Below are 20306 nucleotides of genomic sequence, written 5' to 3'. Positions count from 1 at the left end.
ATTTCGTAGAAAATGAAGTTTTTCGAAAAGCTGTTTTGAATTTTTTCCCAACAGTTTTTGGGCTTACAGGTTTTAAAGAAACAAAAATTTGAGGCAATTTCCCGAGACTTGCTTCACAAAAACAGCTGTAAAACTTTTGCAGGGCTAAGTTTTTTCACCCGTTTTATTTGAATAATATTTTATTTAAATTTTAAGAGGGCGTGTAACAAGACTTCAGAAGTAAACAAACAAGGATACTCCTTTTTTTTTTATTAACAGGTGTGTTTAATGTTGCATTGTGGGAATGTTGATCAGCGCCTGCAGGTGAATCACGTTGGTGATCGACATGGGTTCCATCGTTTATACGTTAATAAATTTAGGTAAATAACGGTAAAATTATGTACACATATTTTTTCGAGTTCTGTAATATTTTTAGCAACTCGGTTTGTCTGCAAATACATTGATGCGCGTGTTTTTAGCCTCCGATTTTGACAGCAGAATTTTGCGCTACGAACTTGACAACGTTCTCTGTTTACTATTATTTTTGTTTACATTGCAAACAAAAGGGCAATATTCACATTTATTGCTTAAATTTAATTTCATCAAAATTTTTGGAGCGGTATTTTACTTTTCTTATTGGCTGTTTATAACTCATTTAAAAGCACGGGCTGGTGTGCAGAAATCAAATTGAGTTACTCGGGTATATTAAAGAAGTCCTTGCGAACGAAAAGTTAAAAGTGCATCCCTTCTCTTTCTAAGTAACTTGATATTACCATTTTGGTAGAAAATAGCTCATTGTATCGAATAAACAGTAAATGTTTACCTTTCCAAATTATTGCTCTTTTAACAAAAATAGGAGGCGATGGGGCACTTCGGTCCCCTTTTTCACTTCTCATTTTTTATCTCACCAAAATATTAACTGAGCAGTTTAATTTTGTACCATGAGTTTCATTAAATATTTCTTATCATCCCCGATTTATTTTAAAATGTTCAATTCATTAACTTTTAATATTTTTTTAACATAACTCTGAAGGAGGCCTGCATGCCCCATCTCCCCTTATTTTTGTCAAAAAAGTTGGAAAATTATTTCATTATATCCTAATCATTATCTAAATAATACACAAAAAATGTTATTCACACTTTTCTGCAACAGTGTTTTACTGTACTGGTATTTAAATCCCCACATCACGGAGTGAATACTCGGGAGGACTAGGTTCATATTGTCACAACTAGGGTTGACCTAGCTATGACTTCCTCTTATACCTACCAAAAAGCTGAAATCTTTCCCTGCGTTTGAAAATTAAAAGGCCGTCAATTTCACTCTCCCCCTTACTTTTTTGAGCTCTCGATCAGGGTTGCCAAATTTAAGAACAGCAAATGCGGGACAGGCTTCTAAGAGCGAAAAGGAGGGGGGGAGGGTGTAATATTTCTGTGGTTGAGGCAATTACTGGTTATGGTATATTTTTAAGAGGTGATAAACAATCATGTTTCAATAGCTTTTGAAAGATTCCTCTCAGTATGTTTATTTGCGAGTACATTTTTGGAGAAACTCTAACTCAAAGAATAAATCAAGCAATAGAACGAAGTTCAGTATACAGATCGACGTTGATAGGAACAGGTGCAAATTAGTTTAGTCAAATTTTTCGTTTTACTTAATTTTTTTACCTTAAAATACTGTCTCGTATTATAAAATATTGTTATAAAATATTGTTGTTTTAGCTAGAATATGGGACCTAAGCCGTCCCATATGGAATTTCCCTGGGACAATTTTTCAAAATACGGGACTGTCCCTTGAAATCTGGGACGTCTGGCAACCCTGCTCGCTCTCGATGCACATATGCATTTAGGGCAAATTATATAAAAACCTTTCAATGTTTTTTGTCTTTTACCATGATCCCACTTAAAATTTCGTTTAGAGACGTACCGAGTAGCACTTTGGCCGAGTAGCCGAGTACCGAGTACTCGGCCTTTCACTACTCGGCCGAGTACCGAGTTACCGAGTACTCGGCCTTTCACGACTCGGCCGAGTTACCAAGTACCAATTATGTTTTAACAAGAACCACAGACACACATGTGATGAATTTTGAACTTATTGGAATAGTAGTATAGACCTCCTTGTCCATATAATAGTTTTTAAAACTAAATTCCTGGTGAAATTTAATTACGCATTATATAAACAATTTTGTTTGTCAAAAATTTTACCAAAAAATGATTTTTAAAATTAAAAATAAATAAATAAAAGGTATGATTAATCAAGTTGGAATTAAAACAAATTATAGTAAAATCCCTCTAATGCGGACGCTAACAGGACAATTTTTTTTGTCCGCAATAGAGAGGTGTCCGCAGGACAGGGGTTTAATAATGTTATTTGCATTGGAACTAGGGAATTAAAAATTGTCCACATAAGAGGGGTGTCCGTTAGGAGGGGTTTCACTGTATACCAATCAATTATAGTTCTAGTCTGCCAAACATAAATATTTTTTTAAAGCAGATAAAACAAATATGCAAGAACACTGCAGACACATGTTCTCCCCCCCCCTTACAAGGAATGTCTTTTTCAGTGCATAACATGTGAGCTAGAGAAGGTAAAGACATTCAACAAAAAAATCCAACTTTTGTCGGATGCCTTTAAATCCACGAGCTCCCATTTTGTGCATAGAAAAAGGAATTCCTTGTAACTTCCAAAACACGTATCTGCAGTGTTCCTACACTGTGCTTTTAACATTGTTTTATTTCCTTTAATTTTTTAAGCAAAGGTATTTTTATGTATTTTATAACTAATTTTTGTTTGTAGCAAATATCCATTTTTAATATAAAAATTCCATATTTTCTATACTTGCCTTTTTTTGCATAATTTTTAATAAACAAGTTTAATAAACTTTGGGGACATTAAAAGAAAGATTTATACCATTGAAGCATTACGAACTTCATTATTCTCAAAATTTAAATTTGACTTATAAACTTTAATTGTAAATTATTGCACAATATAATGCTTGCTCTTTTTTTTTAATATAAATTTTGGTATCTGTCTTGGACAATATTCAATTTTTTGCAACTACTCGGTATTGGCCGAGTATCTGATCAGAATTTGGCCGAGTACCGAGTACTCGGCAAATTGGCCGAGTATGCCGAGTACCGAGTAATTACCGAGTACTCGGTACGTCTCTAATTTCGTTGAAACACAAATGTACTTGTTTCTGAAAATTGTATGAGTTTCATGTTATTGTAGAATATTAAAAGCTTTTTCCTTACATTTGTAGGGGGGAGGGGGGGGGGGGTGACACCGCAAATTAGCGCCCCGGTATCACCCATGCTAGGTATGTTACTGATTTACATTGCATTGCGTTGTTATTATCATGGTAATAGTGTTTTAAAATAAGGAAAAGAGTATATTAATTTAAGAACAAATCTAATTGCATAATAAATCAGTTTAAAACAAATGCTATATCACACAAGCGCTGCCAAAAATACTTTCTGGAGGGAGTTTTTTGGGGGGTTTTTTGATCAAAAATACCTTCTGAAATGGATTTCGGGAAGATTTCTATAATTGGGAATCTGGCGATCTCTCTTCACTGGCGTCAATATTTGGCTCCAGCGCCTGTGCAAGAGGTATTTTTCTTTACAAGTCTAAACAAAGAGACAGGAAACATCTATTTACATAGGGTTACTGTAAATAAGCAGGACTACAAAAATTAAATTATTTACGCCTAAAATGACATGGCCGCTCCAAATTCCCAATTATCGAAATATCCCCATTTTTTCTATCAAAAATACCTTCTGAAAGTTTTTTTCTTAAAATCAAAACAGCTCTTTTATGTGCATCACTACTGTATAAGAATTTGCATTTATGTTAAAACCAATGCCTCTGGGGGTTGTTTTCACCCCCCAAACCCCTTTGTTCCCCCCCTCTCCTTCACTGTTCCATTGCTATATCATTAGTTTGTAGAAAAAGATTACTTCAAGTCGGAATTAATATTTAATGAGTAAATTGTAAACAACATCTTGCATTCGAAAAAAAAAACATTGATAAAATAAGCTAAACATGCTGCATCTCTTAATCTGAAACTCGCATCTTTCAGCCGAATTAAGCTGCAACTTTTAAATCTCATACTAGGATGTCAAAAGTTTTTATGTCGACCACCTTGCCTAGTGGTCAGAGCAGTCTGATTGCGATGGGGAGGTCCTGGGTTCGAATCCTGGCTTAGGAATGGATGTACTTTCTCTCTCCTGGCCTTGTCCTTTCTTTGTGTGAATGTGTTGTTGTGCTGTGAATGGTTGCCCATCCTATAAACGAGTCCTTGTGGCATGTGTATGCTGTGGAAGTCGAACTTCAAACAAAAATTACAGTAGAGTTCGAAAAGTGAAGCAGAACACTCCAAATGGCTGCCTGGCTAGCACACTAAAACAACAACAGTGCAGGTTACTTGCCGCCTTAAGGTTTTTTTTTTTTTTTTTTTTATGAAGCAAATTACAATGTAATATGGCATGTAAATTATTAAGCATTTATATTATTGCATTTGACGACCTACTATTTAAAAATTGATATAAATTTCAAAATAATGATTTAAAAACTAATATATATGTATATATATATATATATTTGGAAACACAATTATAAATCAACAAGAAATTTTATTTTAAGTCCAGTTAGATAGGATTTATAAAGCTAAGAGTGGAAACAAAATGCTCAAAAACTTGAACCGAAGCCAAAAGACTTTGCTTTGAACTTTTATTAATGTCATAACAAATTCAATTTTATTTTAAGGTAACATTATTAAAAGAAAAGGAAGAAGGACGAATGTTCTGTTTAAACTGAAAATTATATAGATCTAGATACATTTTTGTAGCTTTGAACTAAAATCACCTTTGAAGTAAAAAATGGTGCCTTCCTTTTCAGTGGATGTTGTTCGAGTGTTTTGATGGAAGCAATAACTGTGGAGCTTCTCGCCCAGAGCTCCCTCGTCCATTCAAGTGCCTTTTCGACCATTCCATCCTTGCTCAAGCAATATGTGTGTCTGACACGCTCACATGTCAGCCCACAATGAAACGTTTCCGTCGCCGCATGTCACACACATTCTCCACGCAGAGGATGAACAGCGACAACGGCCTCTCGGAGCTTGCCGAATGTCTTTCGTTGAGGGAAAACGGTGACCAAAAGAATGGTGAGTCGGTTGGTTTATTTGTTTTTTATGGCGCAAGAGCCCTTGAGGGCTATACTGCCTCAAATGATTTTTTAGAATAAATTATGGAACTGATGTGATTACCCCACCCTTGGCGACTTTTTCCTGTTGGCGCCAAGAAAGCGTCGCCAAGAAAACGATGTATGACGACATATGTCATACATCGTTCTTAGCGATGCTTTTTTAGCGCCAACAGGAAAAAATCAGATAAAAAAAACATGATCAAAGCACTTCAGAACACAATATATATAAAAACAACATAAAAGCACAACAAAAAACATCACGAATATATGCTTCAAAAATGTACAGGGTTTTTTGTAAACATATTAAAATACAATGAAATAAATTATTGTATTAATTACAAGTCGAAATTAATGCATTAATTTTTTTTTCATCATTTCTCCGGGATACGAGCCCTCGGTCTCATAGTACTTTCGTAATGAAACCCTGCCTCGGTCTCATTACGAAAGTACTATGAGACCTCTGGCTCGCCAGTTATCCCTCCGACTGTTAATATACATTACAGTCGGAGTATGGTCACAGTTATGTATACTACAAGAACCCCTCAAGGATTTGTAAAAACAAAGAATTTTGGAAGTGAGAGGTTTTTTTTTGAATTCTAAAATAAAGAACTTACCTTTTTATATGGTATAAATATTCACACTCAGTCTAAAACAATACATCATATGACAATGGCACGTTACAGATACACACCACGTTGGAGTTAACTTTTAATTAACCTTCAAGTTTGAAGAAACTGGCATTTTCTAATGTTTTTACTTCAAAACACAACTACTGAATTTAAACTAACACAAAATAAGCATTCCTGTAAGGTATATTGCACGAAACAACACCACGTATCTCTCCTGCGTGAAACCCAAACAACCCAAGTAAACAAGTTTGAACAGATCTGTAAGATTGCTTTCGGGTTGCCAAACACAGGTTAGTTTGGCCAGGGATGGTATGCATAAAAAATTATTGCCTCATTGGCGAGAAAAATACCTAAATTATATAGATAAATACAGTCGAACCTCCATATATCGAAATCCCAGCAAATTTCTATGTTCAATGCATAGAAAAATTGTTTCTATAGATCGAAAAAATCTCTATATATCGAATTTGTTTCGAGACATTCGTAGATTTTTTTTTCCCACTTTAGACGGTTTGTCTCATGAAAAATGAAGGTTAGGGGAAAAAATTATGTTCCCACTAAAGGTTGCTACGAAACTCATTAGGAATCTGGAATGTAAGGGTGTGTAGATAGGTCGTTGTTTCATTCTTGATTTCCCTCAAATTTATTTCAAATCTTAGTTGTAACCAGTAACATTGTAAAATCAGTTTCAAGTTATCCCTATTGTCTGTTGATTATCATTCCCAGTCTTTATAGATGCAGTAAAAATCATTCAAGTTAAAAAGATTGGTTTTTTACTTTTCTCTCGATTACATTGTCAAAATAAAAATCCCCTAATGTTGCGGATCAAGTTGAAGTGCCGAAGAATGAAGATGTATGAAGGAGCAAAATGTAGTTTCTGTAATTTTATTAATTATTAAATTTCATTTGATTCGATGTTCGTGTAAATTAGAGATTGGGTTTCATACACGAAAATTAGTTTTAATTTTAATGTTTTAGGAGATTTTTAGGATAAAAAAAGATCTTTTCAATATATCGAATTTTTTTCCCGACAATTTGCTACTTTGATATATAGAGGTCTGACTGTATAAAGTCAGGATATGATAAAAGTAAGCGTGTTTTCCGGAGAAAGGTATAAACATGGGTAGTTTAAAATAAGTAATAAAAAACATGTAGACAATAAAAACATTTAAATAACGTATGAAACACTATGTTGACAAAAACCTTGAATGACAAGAAAGGAACAAAATCACATTTTGACGACACAAACACTAAAGTAAAAAGGAGAATCCAATCTCCTGGAGGAAGGAGTATAAATTGCGATGGGGTAGGTCCTCAAGCAACTCCTTCAAAAAGGGGTTAAAATTATTAAAATATTTAAAACGTATTTGATTAAAATTTCGGCAGTTACTTAAAATATGTAACACTGTCTGATTAACATTGCATGTAATGCACGTTGGGGCTGGTTCGCAACATAAGAGGTATTTATGAGTGAACCTTGTATGACCAATGCAAAGTCGAGCTAATAAAACTTTTTCTCTCCTGGTAAAATGTAAAGATTTTAAACCTTTAGCCGAGGGCTGGATAGAATGAAATTTATTTTGCGTTTCAAGACTCCAGGTCTGCTGCCACTGCGTGTTAAGGCATTCAGATATTGCGTTTTTAATATCATCGAAAGGGATACTATTGTCGATGGTGAGTTGGGAATGCTTCTGGTGCAGTTGGCTCCCTTGAATATGGATTTTAGAATTTGGAGTCATTGCTTTGGAAACTCGATTGTCACACTGAAATTATCATTTTTTATATGAAAACCATGACTTATATAAAAAAAACAACTGAAACTTTGATTTTTTTGTTATCACTTGTTATTGGGGCATTCCAAGGTATTTTTGACATTTATGTAGAGTCCGTAACGTGACCTTTTTTGCCATAACTTTTTACTTTACCGTTTGATTTGCAAATTATTTTAATTTGAGCTAGTGTGTTGGTAGGAAAAGATCAAAATAAAACAATATGCTAATCAAACAGTAAATTAAAAAGTTATGGCAAAAAAGGTCACGTTACGGACTCTACATAAATGTCAAAAATACCTTGGAATGCCCCTATTTTGAAAATTACCCACTAATTTTTAAACCATCGTTATTTTATTAATTACTTTTTTCATGGCCGACATCAAACAAGGTCAACAGTACATTATGATTAACAGTGTTTACACTCTTTATCGTCATCATATTGATGAACATTAAACCTTCAAAGCAATCTATGAGTTCATTTTTCAAACATTACCGCCCAATGTTGTTGTTTGGTTAAATGCTTATTCAACATAACTATTGAAATGCATTTGAAATCTTTTTGAATCCCTTGAATATATGTTTTAGAATTTTCTGAATTTGAGGTCTTTTATTGCTAAAAAACTGTGTGATCTCACATTGCAAAATTATTATTTTTCATACAAAAACCATTAATCGAAAAACTAAAGCTTAATTATTTTCTGTGACCCAATTCAAGGCAGATTAATAGCCCATTTTGACAAACTTTTAAAACTTTTTATTGCCATCATATTCATTAACGTTGAATTTTAACTATGAATTAATTTTTTAACATTAACAACCATAATGTTATTTCCACATTAAATGTCTATTCAGCATTACCATTTCACTGCATCTGAAATGTTATGTAGGTTTTTTGTCCGAAGAACCAACAAAAAAGATTTCGCTGCATTGTCCAAGTTTTGTTGGTTTAAAAATTTGAATCAAATTGATTAAAATCAAAATCTTAATTAACTTTTAACCAAAAGTCAAAACTCCACTAAATTGAAAAAAAAAAAAAAGATTTATGTTATTCTTTTGAGTGTTTAATGATTGTCCCAAGTTTTAAAAATAATATTAGGTTCTGTTTGGAGTATGAAATGTACTACATTAATAACTTTCAGTTGGCAAAGCTATCTATCAGTTGATGTATGATATATTTCACCCTTTAGGAACCAATAACTTTTTTAAATCTTTCACTATTAATTTTTATGCTTCAGAAATTCCGCAACTCCCGCTAAGAAGTTAATATGCTCTGCGTTTCTCAGTTGAGTGTTGTCAAGGGATCGCAATCCTGCCATCGGGATTTTTGCTAACCCACCTGTTCTTTCTAAAGGAAGAAGAGAGGAACTTCGTTCCTTGGGGGGAGAGGGGAAAGGCTTGAGACTGACGGTGCAAGCATCAACTTTTACGCATTTCAAAATCTGATTGCATCTGCTACAATAACACTACCTCATTCTTGTCTAATACACCATCCTGGCACTTTTACTTTCATAACTCTTTGTAGACTATTATTTTCAACCTTTCTTGTACTTTATTTTTTGCAGTAGACTTTTACGCTCATTGTTTTGCCACATCCATTTCCCGGGCAAGCGATCTAGCAAATACTCTTCCGCCGTGACCTTTCCATCAGAATTGTTGGTTAGAAAGAAGAAAGGACCTTCTTTGTATTCGTGGGGATGGAAAAATAGGAGTGGAGGGAAAATGCTTGAGTATGAGAGTGACTATACAATCGTTAGATGTACAGCTTTTCAAATCTGATTACATCTGCTTTAGTAACACTCTCTCATTTTATCTGCTATACCATTGCACTGCTTAGGTGCTATTACCTTTTTGTAGACTTTTATTTTCAACTTTTCTTATATTTTTGCTGAAGAGTGCCACGCCCATTCCTAAGTGTTCATCCTGTTTCATCCAAGTTAATTTAAGCCAACACCTTTCGCCAAATTTCGTTTTAATGCTTACCATATAAAATAAATCATTACCTTACTAATAATTTTATAAATATAAAATACAAATAATTAATATTATGTTATATCAATAAATTATTAATTTATAACATAAACATATACATTACCGTTTTGGTTATTTTGAATAATAAATGAATAACATTCATATGATTGATACATATTTTTATATTGCTTACTTGGTACTTCACAAAATAAATATCAAATATATAAAAATATCGTGATACAGTAGAATACCTTTATATAACGACGACCTATATAACACAATTCTCTATAAGCCACACAACTTTTCAGATGTAAATAATAGGTTTTGAAGTTTAAAAAATCCCTTTGTTTCGCCTTGCTAACATAAAAATTGTTAGGAAAATTAAATTTTGAAACAGTTTTTCATCTTTCCAGCTTAATTCAGAGCTTTTAAATGAAAATTAATATTCACAGTAAAGAGAAATTATCAGATGGCTCTTGAAAATGCAGCTGTTATGCAAACTATGAAGATGGCAGAAGTGCAGGATAATTCACTTTCTCTTAATTGTGAAGCATATTTATTTGTGAATGATTAGTTGTATAATTAGTGTTTTAATACTCATTGCATAGAACTAATTCTGAAGTGGTAATATATATATTCTGAATATTAGTTTCAACGTTTGTGAAATGACCTATATAACACCATAACTCATATAACGCAAAAGCTCTGGTCCCAAGGTGTGCGTTATAACTGTCTTTTACTGTATTTTCAAAATAAATATCGGATATTATCGTGATATATATCCATTCATGATATATATCGACTGATGTATGTCGCCGAACCCTGGCTGTTCATACCTATACCTTTGTCATTATTTTCAGTTAACATTAAAGGAAAAAAAAATCTTTTTTTTCTTCTGTAAAATTTTAAGTTTTAATAGTTGTGTCATTGTTCTTTCGGAACAGTGACGAGAACAGCGATATGAAAACTTCATTTCATCCTATAAGCTGCTTTACTTGTAATTTCATTTTCAATCTGTCTCATGCCGTTTCTCATGCCCAGGTGTGCCGAAGAAGAGCCTTCTGGCGAGGGCCAGCCGAAGGCTGTCTTTTTCTACATCTCGAATCATGGACATCCACAGAAGTGAGACCTCCATACCTGGTGAGTGATTGTTGTCGTTTTTTTTCTTTGACTGGATATAACGTTTTCGTAACACATTGGATTTCAAAAGACTCCCTATGAAAATGCCCTGAGACATTTGTTTTTTCATTTCTGTGAAATATATGTTAAACATAAAAATCTATTGATGAGTTGAGAAAAGAACCAAGTGCATGAGAATGGAAAATCTGAATGAAAGCTTATTTTAGACCATATTTTTTATTACAGTATTGTTTCGTATAATGTGTTCGTGTCATTGATAAAAATCACTGTTAAAATAAGTTCAAATGTATTTTGCAGCAACTATATAAATTAAACAAAGATTATATATATATATATATATATATATATATATATATATATATATATATATATATATATATATATATATAGCAAAACTCAAATGAAAAAACATTTATGAACCTACTTCAATGTTTAATTTAATAATCAATACTCAATGGTCAACGGCCCGTCTGACAACAATCAAAAATATTTTATCTAAAATGTCTGTATGTACGTAACTAGATAATATAATGACAGTAATATTTTAAACGTACATTTGAATTTTATTTTGCAGATATACAATAAGGTTATGATTTATTTCACTTTTACAACAATTTTTAAAAAAAAATCAATTGTTTTCAGTATAGAACTACTACAAAATAAGTTTTCCTAGTTGCATAAAAAACTTTATAAGAACCTTGAAACTTTCATGTTTGAATAAAATTTGCATTATTGGGGTTAAACATTATTATGGTTGCATTATTGGTCAAACGATACTTGTCTGTATTTCTAGAATTCCATCTTAATGATCACTTTTCATTTTTTAAAAAGTTTTATGTAGAAAAATGCAAAATTTTAACAAAAAACCCGTAGTTGTAAAAAAGGAAAAAAAAAAATTGTTTTAACATGCTTTACACAGTCCACTATTAATGCTGAAAATCTTCCCTCCTGTACCCGGGTTCGAACCTGAGACTGTAGGGTTGCTGGCCTAGCGCTTTACCGACTGAGCTATTCTGGCAACAAAAGTTCGAGCTATTGATGACTTTGAATGACAGTTTGCTTTTTCAATCTAACTTTTATTGCCCTAAAGCCAAAAAGTGAAAAGTTAATTCCTTTTTAAAAAAAAAGAAGGAGGAAAAAATCTAAATATTAATGTAATTTTTTTAATGGAAAATAGGTCAACAATATATTTTTTGTACAAAGCTACAATTTTTATACAATATTTTTATTTAAAAAAAAAGAGAACATTTTAGGGTTTGTCTATAAATGATGTCATATTTTTTTTTTCATCATGTTTGACCCCTTCTTTCCCTTTATTACAAAATGTCAAACTTTACCATACCCTGCCTTTTTGTCATGACATGACAAGAAGTATATGTAAACAGTATGACACATTGTCATACTGTTTTACGTAAGCATATTGTTATAAAAAATGTGTATACTTCTTGTTACTCACTCTATCACAGTTTCCCGAATCTCCTCAAAGCGGAAATCATTTGTGGACGACCCCTTAGGATAAAAATCCTGAGGAATTCCTGAAGTACCTTTCATGATCTCTCCCTATCAGACTGAATTGTTTCGTTAAACTCTCAAAACAACAATACTACAATCATCAACTTATAGATTTGTATAATCGTGTAATGTTCTCCATTTGTTTAAAACTGTTTTTAATGTTTTAGTAACCTGTACTAGGCCTTGATCAGTTACCAAAATTTCTGAAATAAATCACTTATGAAAAATGCAGTCATAAAAAGACCAAGTAAACAGATTCATCACAGGATGAGTAATAAAAAAATGATGTTCTCAAATGCTTCAAATTCCTCTAAAACAAAGTTGGCAGAATAGATTCCTCTGAAACAGGACTGACCTAATTTAATTTTATCTACCAACTAGCTGATTTGCCCGGCTTTTACCTTGAAAATAAAAATTGTGTCAACTGACGTATATTCAACAATCAGGCATAAAAAATAACTAAAAAAACCATCATGATTTCCCTTCCAAACAATGACGACAGATATTAAAATACTTTTAAGAAATTAAATCCAGAAAGATGGATTTAAAATGTGTAACCATGGAAACACAAAATAAAATTAGATTAATGAATTAAAATGCAAAAGAAAATGGTTCACAATTTGAATGGAATCGCGATTTCTTAAACTTGATTTAAAAAAGGCTTGTAACTTTTTTTCCTTTTGAGATAAAAGCTTATTTTTTCGACCATTGGTCGAGTTAGATCTGGAGTAAAAAAGGTCGATTTGTCCAATGAGCGTCAAAAATAAAGCTGTGGGACAATTCCTTCACTTTTTATTGATTTATTTAATGAAGAAAGTAGTGCCTAAATTTCAGCTAAGCCTAAAAAAAATTGAGCTTAAAACGCTAATAACTCCCGTCGTAATAAAGTTAGAGCATTGAAACAAACTGTGTAGAACGCGGAAAATTCTACCCTTTCTAACGATATGTAATATTAATATGTGCAAGTAATTTTTTTCCCCCATATATGACAATTTATGTAAAAATTAGAAGTAAATTGGAATAAAAAAAGAACTATACATCAAATTTTATTCGAACTGGTCTGCAAACCTTTTCAGGACTTAAAGGAACCAACTGTGAAAATTTCAGCACAATCGGCCGGCTAGTTCTCGAGTTTTGCGAATTCAAACACACAGATGCTTTTTGGGGGCTTCATTTTATACTATGTAGAGATGTATGCAGCTTCTATAAGATGTTGACTGCCTCCGTTCTATTATGGCTATTTCAGAATGATCATTCAACGAAGGGTGAACCCAAGGGTGCCCACCTGGGGAGGGGGGGGAGTCATGTCGCAGACTGCACCATTGAAATTTTGAGGGTTTTTTTTTCTCATTTTAGAGGGGAGTTCTTGTTTTTGGTGGGTTTATGATATTTAGAAATGCGCCCTTGCTCTTAGGGGGGGGGGGAGCACCCCTTGTGAAACTGCAGTCTTTAGATGGTAAGACACAGTGACATACACGAGAAAAATAGAGGGAGGATATGGTTAGTTTAGTCATGAAAAAAATATTTCTGAACACCCCACTGCAGTCAGGTTGCTTGAGCATATAATAAAATTTTCACCTTCACAAAATAGTTTTTAAACTAAAACATTCTAGAATTGGTGTCTATGTAAACTTTTATTGTTAAAAATGTTTTCCTATGCAGAATTTTTTTTTAGTTCCAAATATGATCCTTTCGATAATTTCTTACAAAAAACTAATTCTTATTTCATTGAAACAGTTCTCTTGTTATGAATAAAGACAGCTTGAAGTATGCAATTGAATAAAAATTATAAAAATACATCTTTTCTAAGTATTTTTAAGAAAATCATGAAAAGAGCCAAAAGCCCCCAGTCCAGAGGGAGGTATGCGAACAAAGCATCTAACACCTGAAAGTGTTAACAAAAACATTTCCAGGTTCCAAATCCATTTTCTAGAAGAAAACAATAAAAAGTATGTTTTGTGTCGATCAAGAATAGTTTGAAATATTATTAAAAAAACCCTTTTCTGCCTCCCTCTTTATAGCTACTTGTTTAAATAAGAAAGTGATTGTATTTATGGAAAATTTTCCCATCACACAACGTATGTCAATGCAGATTTCGATGCAAATCTTCATTTTTGTTGTTGAAGCAATTTTGAAAAGTATTTTTGTGGCATTGATGTATATACACGTGTGCATCTCACATAACACAAACACCGGCAGTTGTTCTTGAAATTTTGTATTTGAGTCTTAATAGTCTGTTGTTGGACACCTTGCGTACCTGTTAGGTACAGTCAACTCCCGCTACAACAGGATTCGACTTACGCGAAATGGCTATAAAGCGTATTTTTCACGAGTAACGTATTTTAGAGCTAACGCAAATTTTTCACCCTCAACACGAATTTTTTTGGAAGGAAGTATGTGCTACGTTATTGGAGAGTAAATATTGATTTCGTGAATGTTGTTGCATCCCTTTCAGCATCACTCACAGCCCAAGTTCCCACACCAAACTAGTCTAGTGCACCAAATAACCACTCAGCATCTTTCATTTATTTATTTTTTTCATTCTAAATATAAAAGTTGTTGAAATATAATGGCACCTTAGTGTCACCTTCATTTAAAGTTTGTGAATATCGGAAGAAAAAGAAAGTTTCTAATAAAAAATATAAAAAACGCTAAAATTCTAGATATGCTTGAACAACTACAAGTTTTCGAAGGTAGCGCGACGATAAGTATGAGTGAATCTTCCATACGTACAATTAAAAGTCAAAACTAAAAGATATCGGTAAAAGTTCAGAGCTTAGTTTCAATATTGAAGCTTGCAGAGCAGTCTAGCAAAGTAAATATTATGAAAATGGAAGTTGCTCTTGTATTGTGGATTAATAATGAGATCAGGAAGAGGAGATGTTGCTAAAAATTGAAACGTTATAAAGACGAAGCAAACGTATTTAAAAATGTAGAATTAGATAAGAATAACGATCTGATCATAGATTATAAATCATCACTATCTTCATTTTTAACTCTTAAATATTGTTACTGTATGTACTGTACTATTATAGGTTTTCATTTTAATTTTACATCTTTCATTCCCATTGGTCATTCATTTTGTTCATCTTAAAGTATTTCATGTTGAATAACAGTTTTTTATTTTTTAAATACAGTAAAGGTTCAGTTCTTTATGCAAGAAACTGTAGTTAAGGAATTCTTTAGAGCAGTTTGAGTGGTGTTTATAAGTATTTCTTATGCTTTAAAAAATTTGTATGCATATACTTTTCCACAACGCGAAATTCCGACTTACGCTAGGAGTCTAGGAACGCATCTCTCGCCTAAGTCGGGACTCGACTGTACACTCATATTTGTGTCTCTTACGAAAACAAAGATCTGTAGAAATGTTGGAAACTACATTATGCTTGTGCAACTCCTTTCTTGGTTGAATTCGTATGCCTCAAAAGAGCTCTTGATTTAATTTTGAATCAAATATTCAATTGACTTTGAATCAAATATTCAAAGTCAATTCATTTTGCTCTATATGGCAACTCTCATTTTTTACTATAATTTAAGTATTATAGTTAAGTAAGTCACCAGTAACAGACAAGGGTCCAATAAGGAACAGTCATTTAAATAATAGGCCTTTTAGGCAGGGTTGAAGTTTTGGCCGGACAAAACTGATTTTATCCAGACCACTGGCTAAAACCGGCCAAAACTGGATTTAACCACCATAGAACTGGCCAAAACTAAATGACATGAAAATACACTTCTAATTTGTATGTATGTGAGAGATGTGTGTTTTGGAACTAATAAATCTGTCAGTTGGAAGTTTTTTAATAAAGGGGGCACAGCAATTTTAGTTAATTAAATATAATATTAGTGAAGTAATTTACATTATTATAACAATAGTACTGAACAAATTTCAACTTTCTTCAAAATTAATAACTGAAATTGCTCACAACTAAAACAAAAGACATAAACATAATATAATAGCCTGTAACATTAATATAGTAACTTTTCAGTAGTGTTGCTTTTCAATTTTCAAAAGTGTTTCCCCCCATACCTTTAATTTTGTTTTTAAAAAAATGCCTATATATGTTTCTAAAAGAAGTTTTTTTTCCTCTCATTTATTCTTCAAAATTACTTGAAATACTTTCAAATACTTTGTACATTTGTGTGTAAGAATTAAAATCTATCTATTCAACTTACAATGTTTCACTCTATTATTTTTTTAATGATACTGCATATTTTTCATGTAAACCTTATCTTCTAAACATGCTATAATTTCTACAAACTAAAACATACTATTTAGATAAATAATGAAAGATGATTGATTATGGTTTGTTTTGCATTTCTTTTTGATAAATTATTATTTGGTTTTCATTTAAAATTTGATAATTATCTAAGTGCAGGGCCCAATACAGGCTGATTTTTGCTACCGTTTTTCGGTCCCTTCACAAAAATCTTGCTTTGAAATCGGTACTTTCACAAAAATCAAGTAATAAAATCAGTAGCTTCACAAAAACATTGATAATTTCACAAAAATTCACGTTTTAAAATATAAAATTTGTTTATCTGTTTAAAACAAAATATACTCATAAAATAAAATTAAATTAATTATTCGCTTAAATAGAAACCTTTTTGTAGTATTTTCACTAATTTTTAGCTGTTTCTCACCAAAGTGTATTTATGCAATATTATCGCAATCTTTAAACATCTGTTTTGAGGAACCTTTTTTCTAATAATTTCCTATATTGTACGCAGTACATAGACCATTAAGCTGAAATTACATTGGTATTTTTCATATATCTTAGGTTTTTAGCTCCCCCCCCCTCCCAAATAAACGAAACCTGTTTAAAATAATACTAGATGACATTTACACTTTTCGAACTAAAATTTCACTTGTTCGACTACTTCTTTTACAAAAATTAGGATGTGTCTAAAATTCCACAAAAACAATGTAGATAAAAAAAACTTTCACAAAAATAGGATGATTCAATACTTTCACAAAAATAGGTAGTGAGAAAAAAATCCTGGATTGGCCCCTGAAGTGGCTAAAACTGATAAAACTGATTTTATCCTGGCCGGTTTAAACCGGTTTTATCCATGGTTAAAACCACCACTGGTCAAAACTCTTACAACCTTGATTTTAGGGGAGTAAAACTTATGTTGCTGTAGCCCATAAATACGGTTCAGATTTCTAGTGTTATCAGAGTGAGTTTTGTGAGCTTGTCAGTATTTACAAGGCAGCAGTGGAAGGTTATGAGCAGCCACCATGAGGTCAGCCGGTGTTTCATGTTCATATGAATTTATTAAGGCTTTAAGTCTAAAAATAAAGCACTTTTGCACATTTTGAAGAGAAAAAGAGAGTTTTGTCTGTTATTCATCCTTCCCTCATCCTGTCTGTTGCTGGGTTTCATCAGATTTTTCGGTGTCTGTTACTGGTTACTGGGTGTTAGACCATTTTTCGAAATTGAGCAAACAAAAATAGAATGAACTCATCCAGAGGATACAGAAGCAGCCAAACAGTAGGTGAGATGTTTTTGCATGAGAGAAAAATAGTTTAAATGTCTAAGTTTATTAAAAGACTCAGAACCTGAGAGCAATATCTTAAGCATGTCTGTGACCAGGGCCGGATTTAGGGGAGGGCAGGCGGGGCTGCTGCCCTGGGGGCCTCCACAACAAAGGGGCCCCCACAATAAAATTTTTACAAAATATCCTAACTTTCACGGGTCAGCAAATTTTACTTTTTTTCTCCCAGACTTTTTTTTTTTTTTTTGTATTTCTACAAAGAATGCACAAAAATAATATTATTATTGATATATCAGAAAGCCCTGATTGCAAGTATCCATTTACCATCGATTTTTTATTTGATCGAGCATTTCAGTGGCAATATATATATATATATATATATATATTTATTTATTTAATTTGTACTTATGAGTCAAGGTATATGTCAGTTTTACAAAGCATGTATAAATATAATACTCAACATCCAATCTAATAACCAATCGATATCAATACACATATGTGTTTTATTTTTATAAGATCAAGTTATCAGATTTTGCAAATGATTGTAAATATCATATGAAAATAACCTTAAAAGTACATAACTTTTAAAATGAAATATATGTTTAGATAAAAATAATAAACAGCAATTTTAAGTCTATAAATTATAATAATAATAATATAAAAAAATAAGAAGCAGTAACTTCAGGATGTATTTACTATTAAAGCGCTGATTGAAAATATCGGATATATACATATATAACAAAATATTCGGATATAGATCAAGGTATCAGATATTTTCGAAAATATGATCTTTTCGAACCCTGATTAGGGGCTTCCACTCCTTCGTTGCCCCGGGGCCTCCACACTTCCAAATCCGGCCCTGTCTGTGACTTACCCTAATTGTGAAAGAATTGTCAGTGCTATGATTTCCTGGGACGATTATTGTTGCAGCTATACTCAATTATTTGTTAATAAATATTTGCATGTAGTTTAATTACAGTACTAGCTGCGTCGCCCAGCTTTGCACAGTCTACCTCAAAAGTAAAAGTTATGTCAAGTGGCGCAAGTTCAACAATCAGGCTTGAACAAAAAAAAAATCAGTAAAATTTTGCAGCAGATTGCGGAAAAATAACAAAAAAGGAGACATTTTAAATCTACGGATTACAGGAAAAGCCTCAAAACTAAAACCAGAATTTTAATTGTTCATATTCAAGAACAAAAAATGGCAACAGATCTTTTTCTCAGTGATTTTCTTCATGCTACAAATGTTAATAAGAGCATTGTTACGGAAAGTCAGATGACACACTGAATAATAATTTGAATGGAGGAAAGTCTTCGAAAAATACGGATTTTATGGCGAAATCTAAGTATTGTTATATGATGTCTACGCTAATTATTGTTGGATGATTATGTTAAATAGCCAAACATAAAGATCGGAAAATTAACGAATCTATCGATACCTGGTTAGATGGTCAGTTCTCTGGCATTCGCGAGAAGTAACTCGGACATAGCTCAGTTTTTAATGATATAAGATCGTACAAGAAAAGTTAGTGTGTATTTTTTTTTTTAAATATGAATCCTACATTCTAATTGTAACAGAAGATTAAATTAATTACATTATAAAATGTATTATAAAAAATAATGGGTGATCCTGTCCAAATAGGCCAACTTGATGTCCCAAACCTGTACCTCATTAGTCAATCATTATTTTAGAAATAAATTTATCAGGCATACATAATATGATGTTTAGAGGTTTATTTTGATAGTTTTCATAATTTAGATATGTATAAATTAATGAATACTGTAAATCAAACCAATCATTCGTCACCCCCTCAGCCATCAGCCCCCACTGAACACAGGTAAATTTTTAAATTTTCTTATTGCTATTAATTAATAAATATTTAGGTATACAGTAGAGTCTCGAAAGTTCGAAGTTCCGCTTAATTCGAGGTGCTTACTTAATATTTTCAGTTACATTTTGTAGTTCCCAAAAAATGATTTTTATTAAAACAGAAAATAAAAATCTTTTACTACTATTAAACTTATTTAACTACCATACAGTAAACAATAAAAAATGCACTGAGTCATCGGTTCAACACCCCTAAGCGTCACAAAATATCGTTCAACTTCGAAAAATATGGATTAAGAGATGCCATGTAGATAAAAACTTGATACGTAAAACTAATATCGATTTGAAACAAAGAATGTGAAATCATGCCTTTTGGCACACCTGATCGCAGACAAAAAAGAAGGCTCATGCCGCACAAGTTATTAGGTAGGCGCCGCTTAAAGTGATCACGGTTTATGTTATCATTCGCTAATGTTATCAGAATCACGAAGTCCCGGAACACTTGTATGTTAACACACGTTGAAAAGGTTGGACATTGTAATCAGCGTCTTCGTTTATTGTTATCACTTTTTCATAAACTTTCAATTTTTTCCCCGTTATTGTTCCTCAATTAACAGAAATACATAGGCAAATCCTGACGAGACTAACTTTCTGAGTAGCATTTTGTGGTTTTCAATAGCAGTTCAAAATTTTTCTAGGAATGAAGCTACAGAAAGTTTGCCCCCAGTGACCACAGACTCCCCCTAAGAAAACTCTCTTTTGCACCTAAAAAAGTTCAG

The 20306-nt window shown here is 32.4% G+C and overlaps 1 protein-coding gene across 1 annotated transcript in view; it reads left to right on the top strand.

Moving 5' to 3' along the window:
* Positions 1-293: 293 nt before the first annotated feature.
* LOC129217795 (cyclin-dependent kinase 5 homolog) overlaps positions 294-20306 on the top strand; it is a 151906-nt gene continuing 131893 nt past the window's right edge. The window contains exons 1-3 of the mRNA XM_054852135.1: positions 294-359; positions 4877-5141; positions 10593-10666. Coding sequence (XP_054708110.1) covers positions 4880-5141; positions 10593-10666 — 336 coding nt within the window. The 5' untranslated portion in view covers positions 294-359; positions 4877-4879. The remainder of the gene's footprint in view (positions 360-4876; positions 5142-10592; positions 10667-20306) is intronic.

Source organism: Uloborus diversus, chromosome 2 (assembly GCF_026930045.1).
Source record: "Uloborus diversus isolate 005 chromosome 2, Udiv.v.3.1, whole genome shotgun sequence".
Taxonomy (NCBI): domain Eukaryota; kingdom Metazoa; phylum Arthropoda; class Arachnida; order Araneae; family Uloboridae; genus Uloborus; species Uloborus diversus.
Note: the sequence above shows the minus strand (reverse complement) of the source record. Positions and strands in the feature narration are given on the sequence as shown.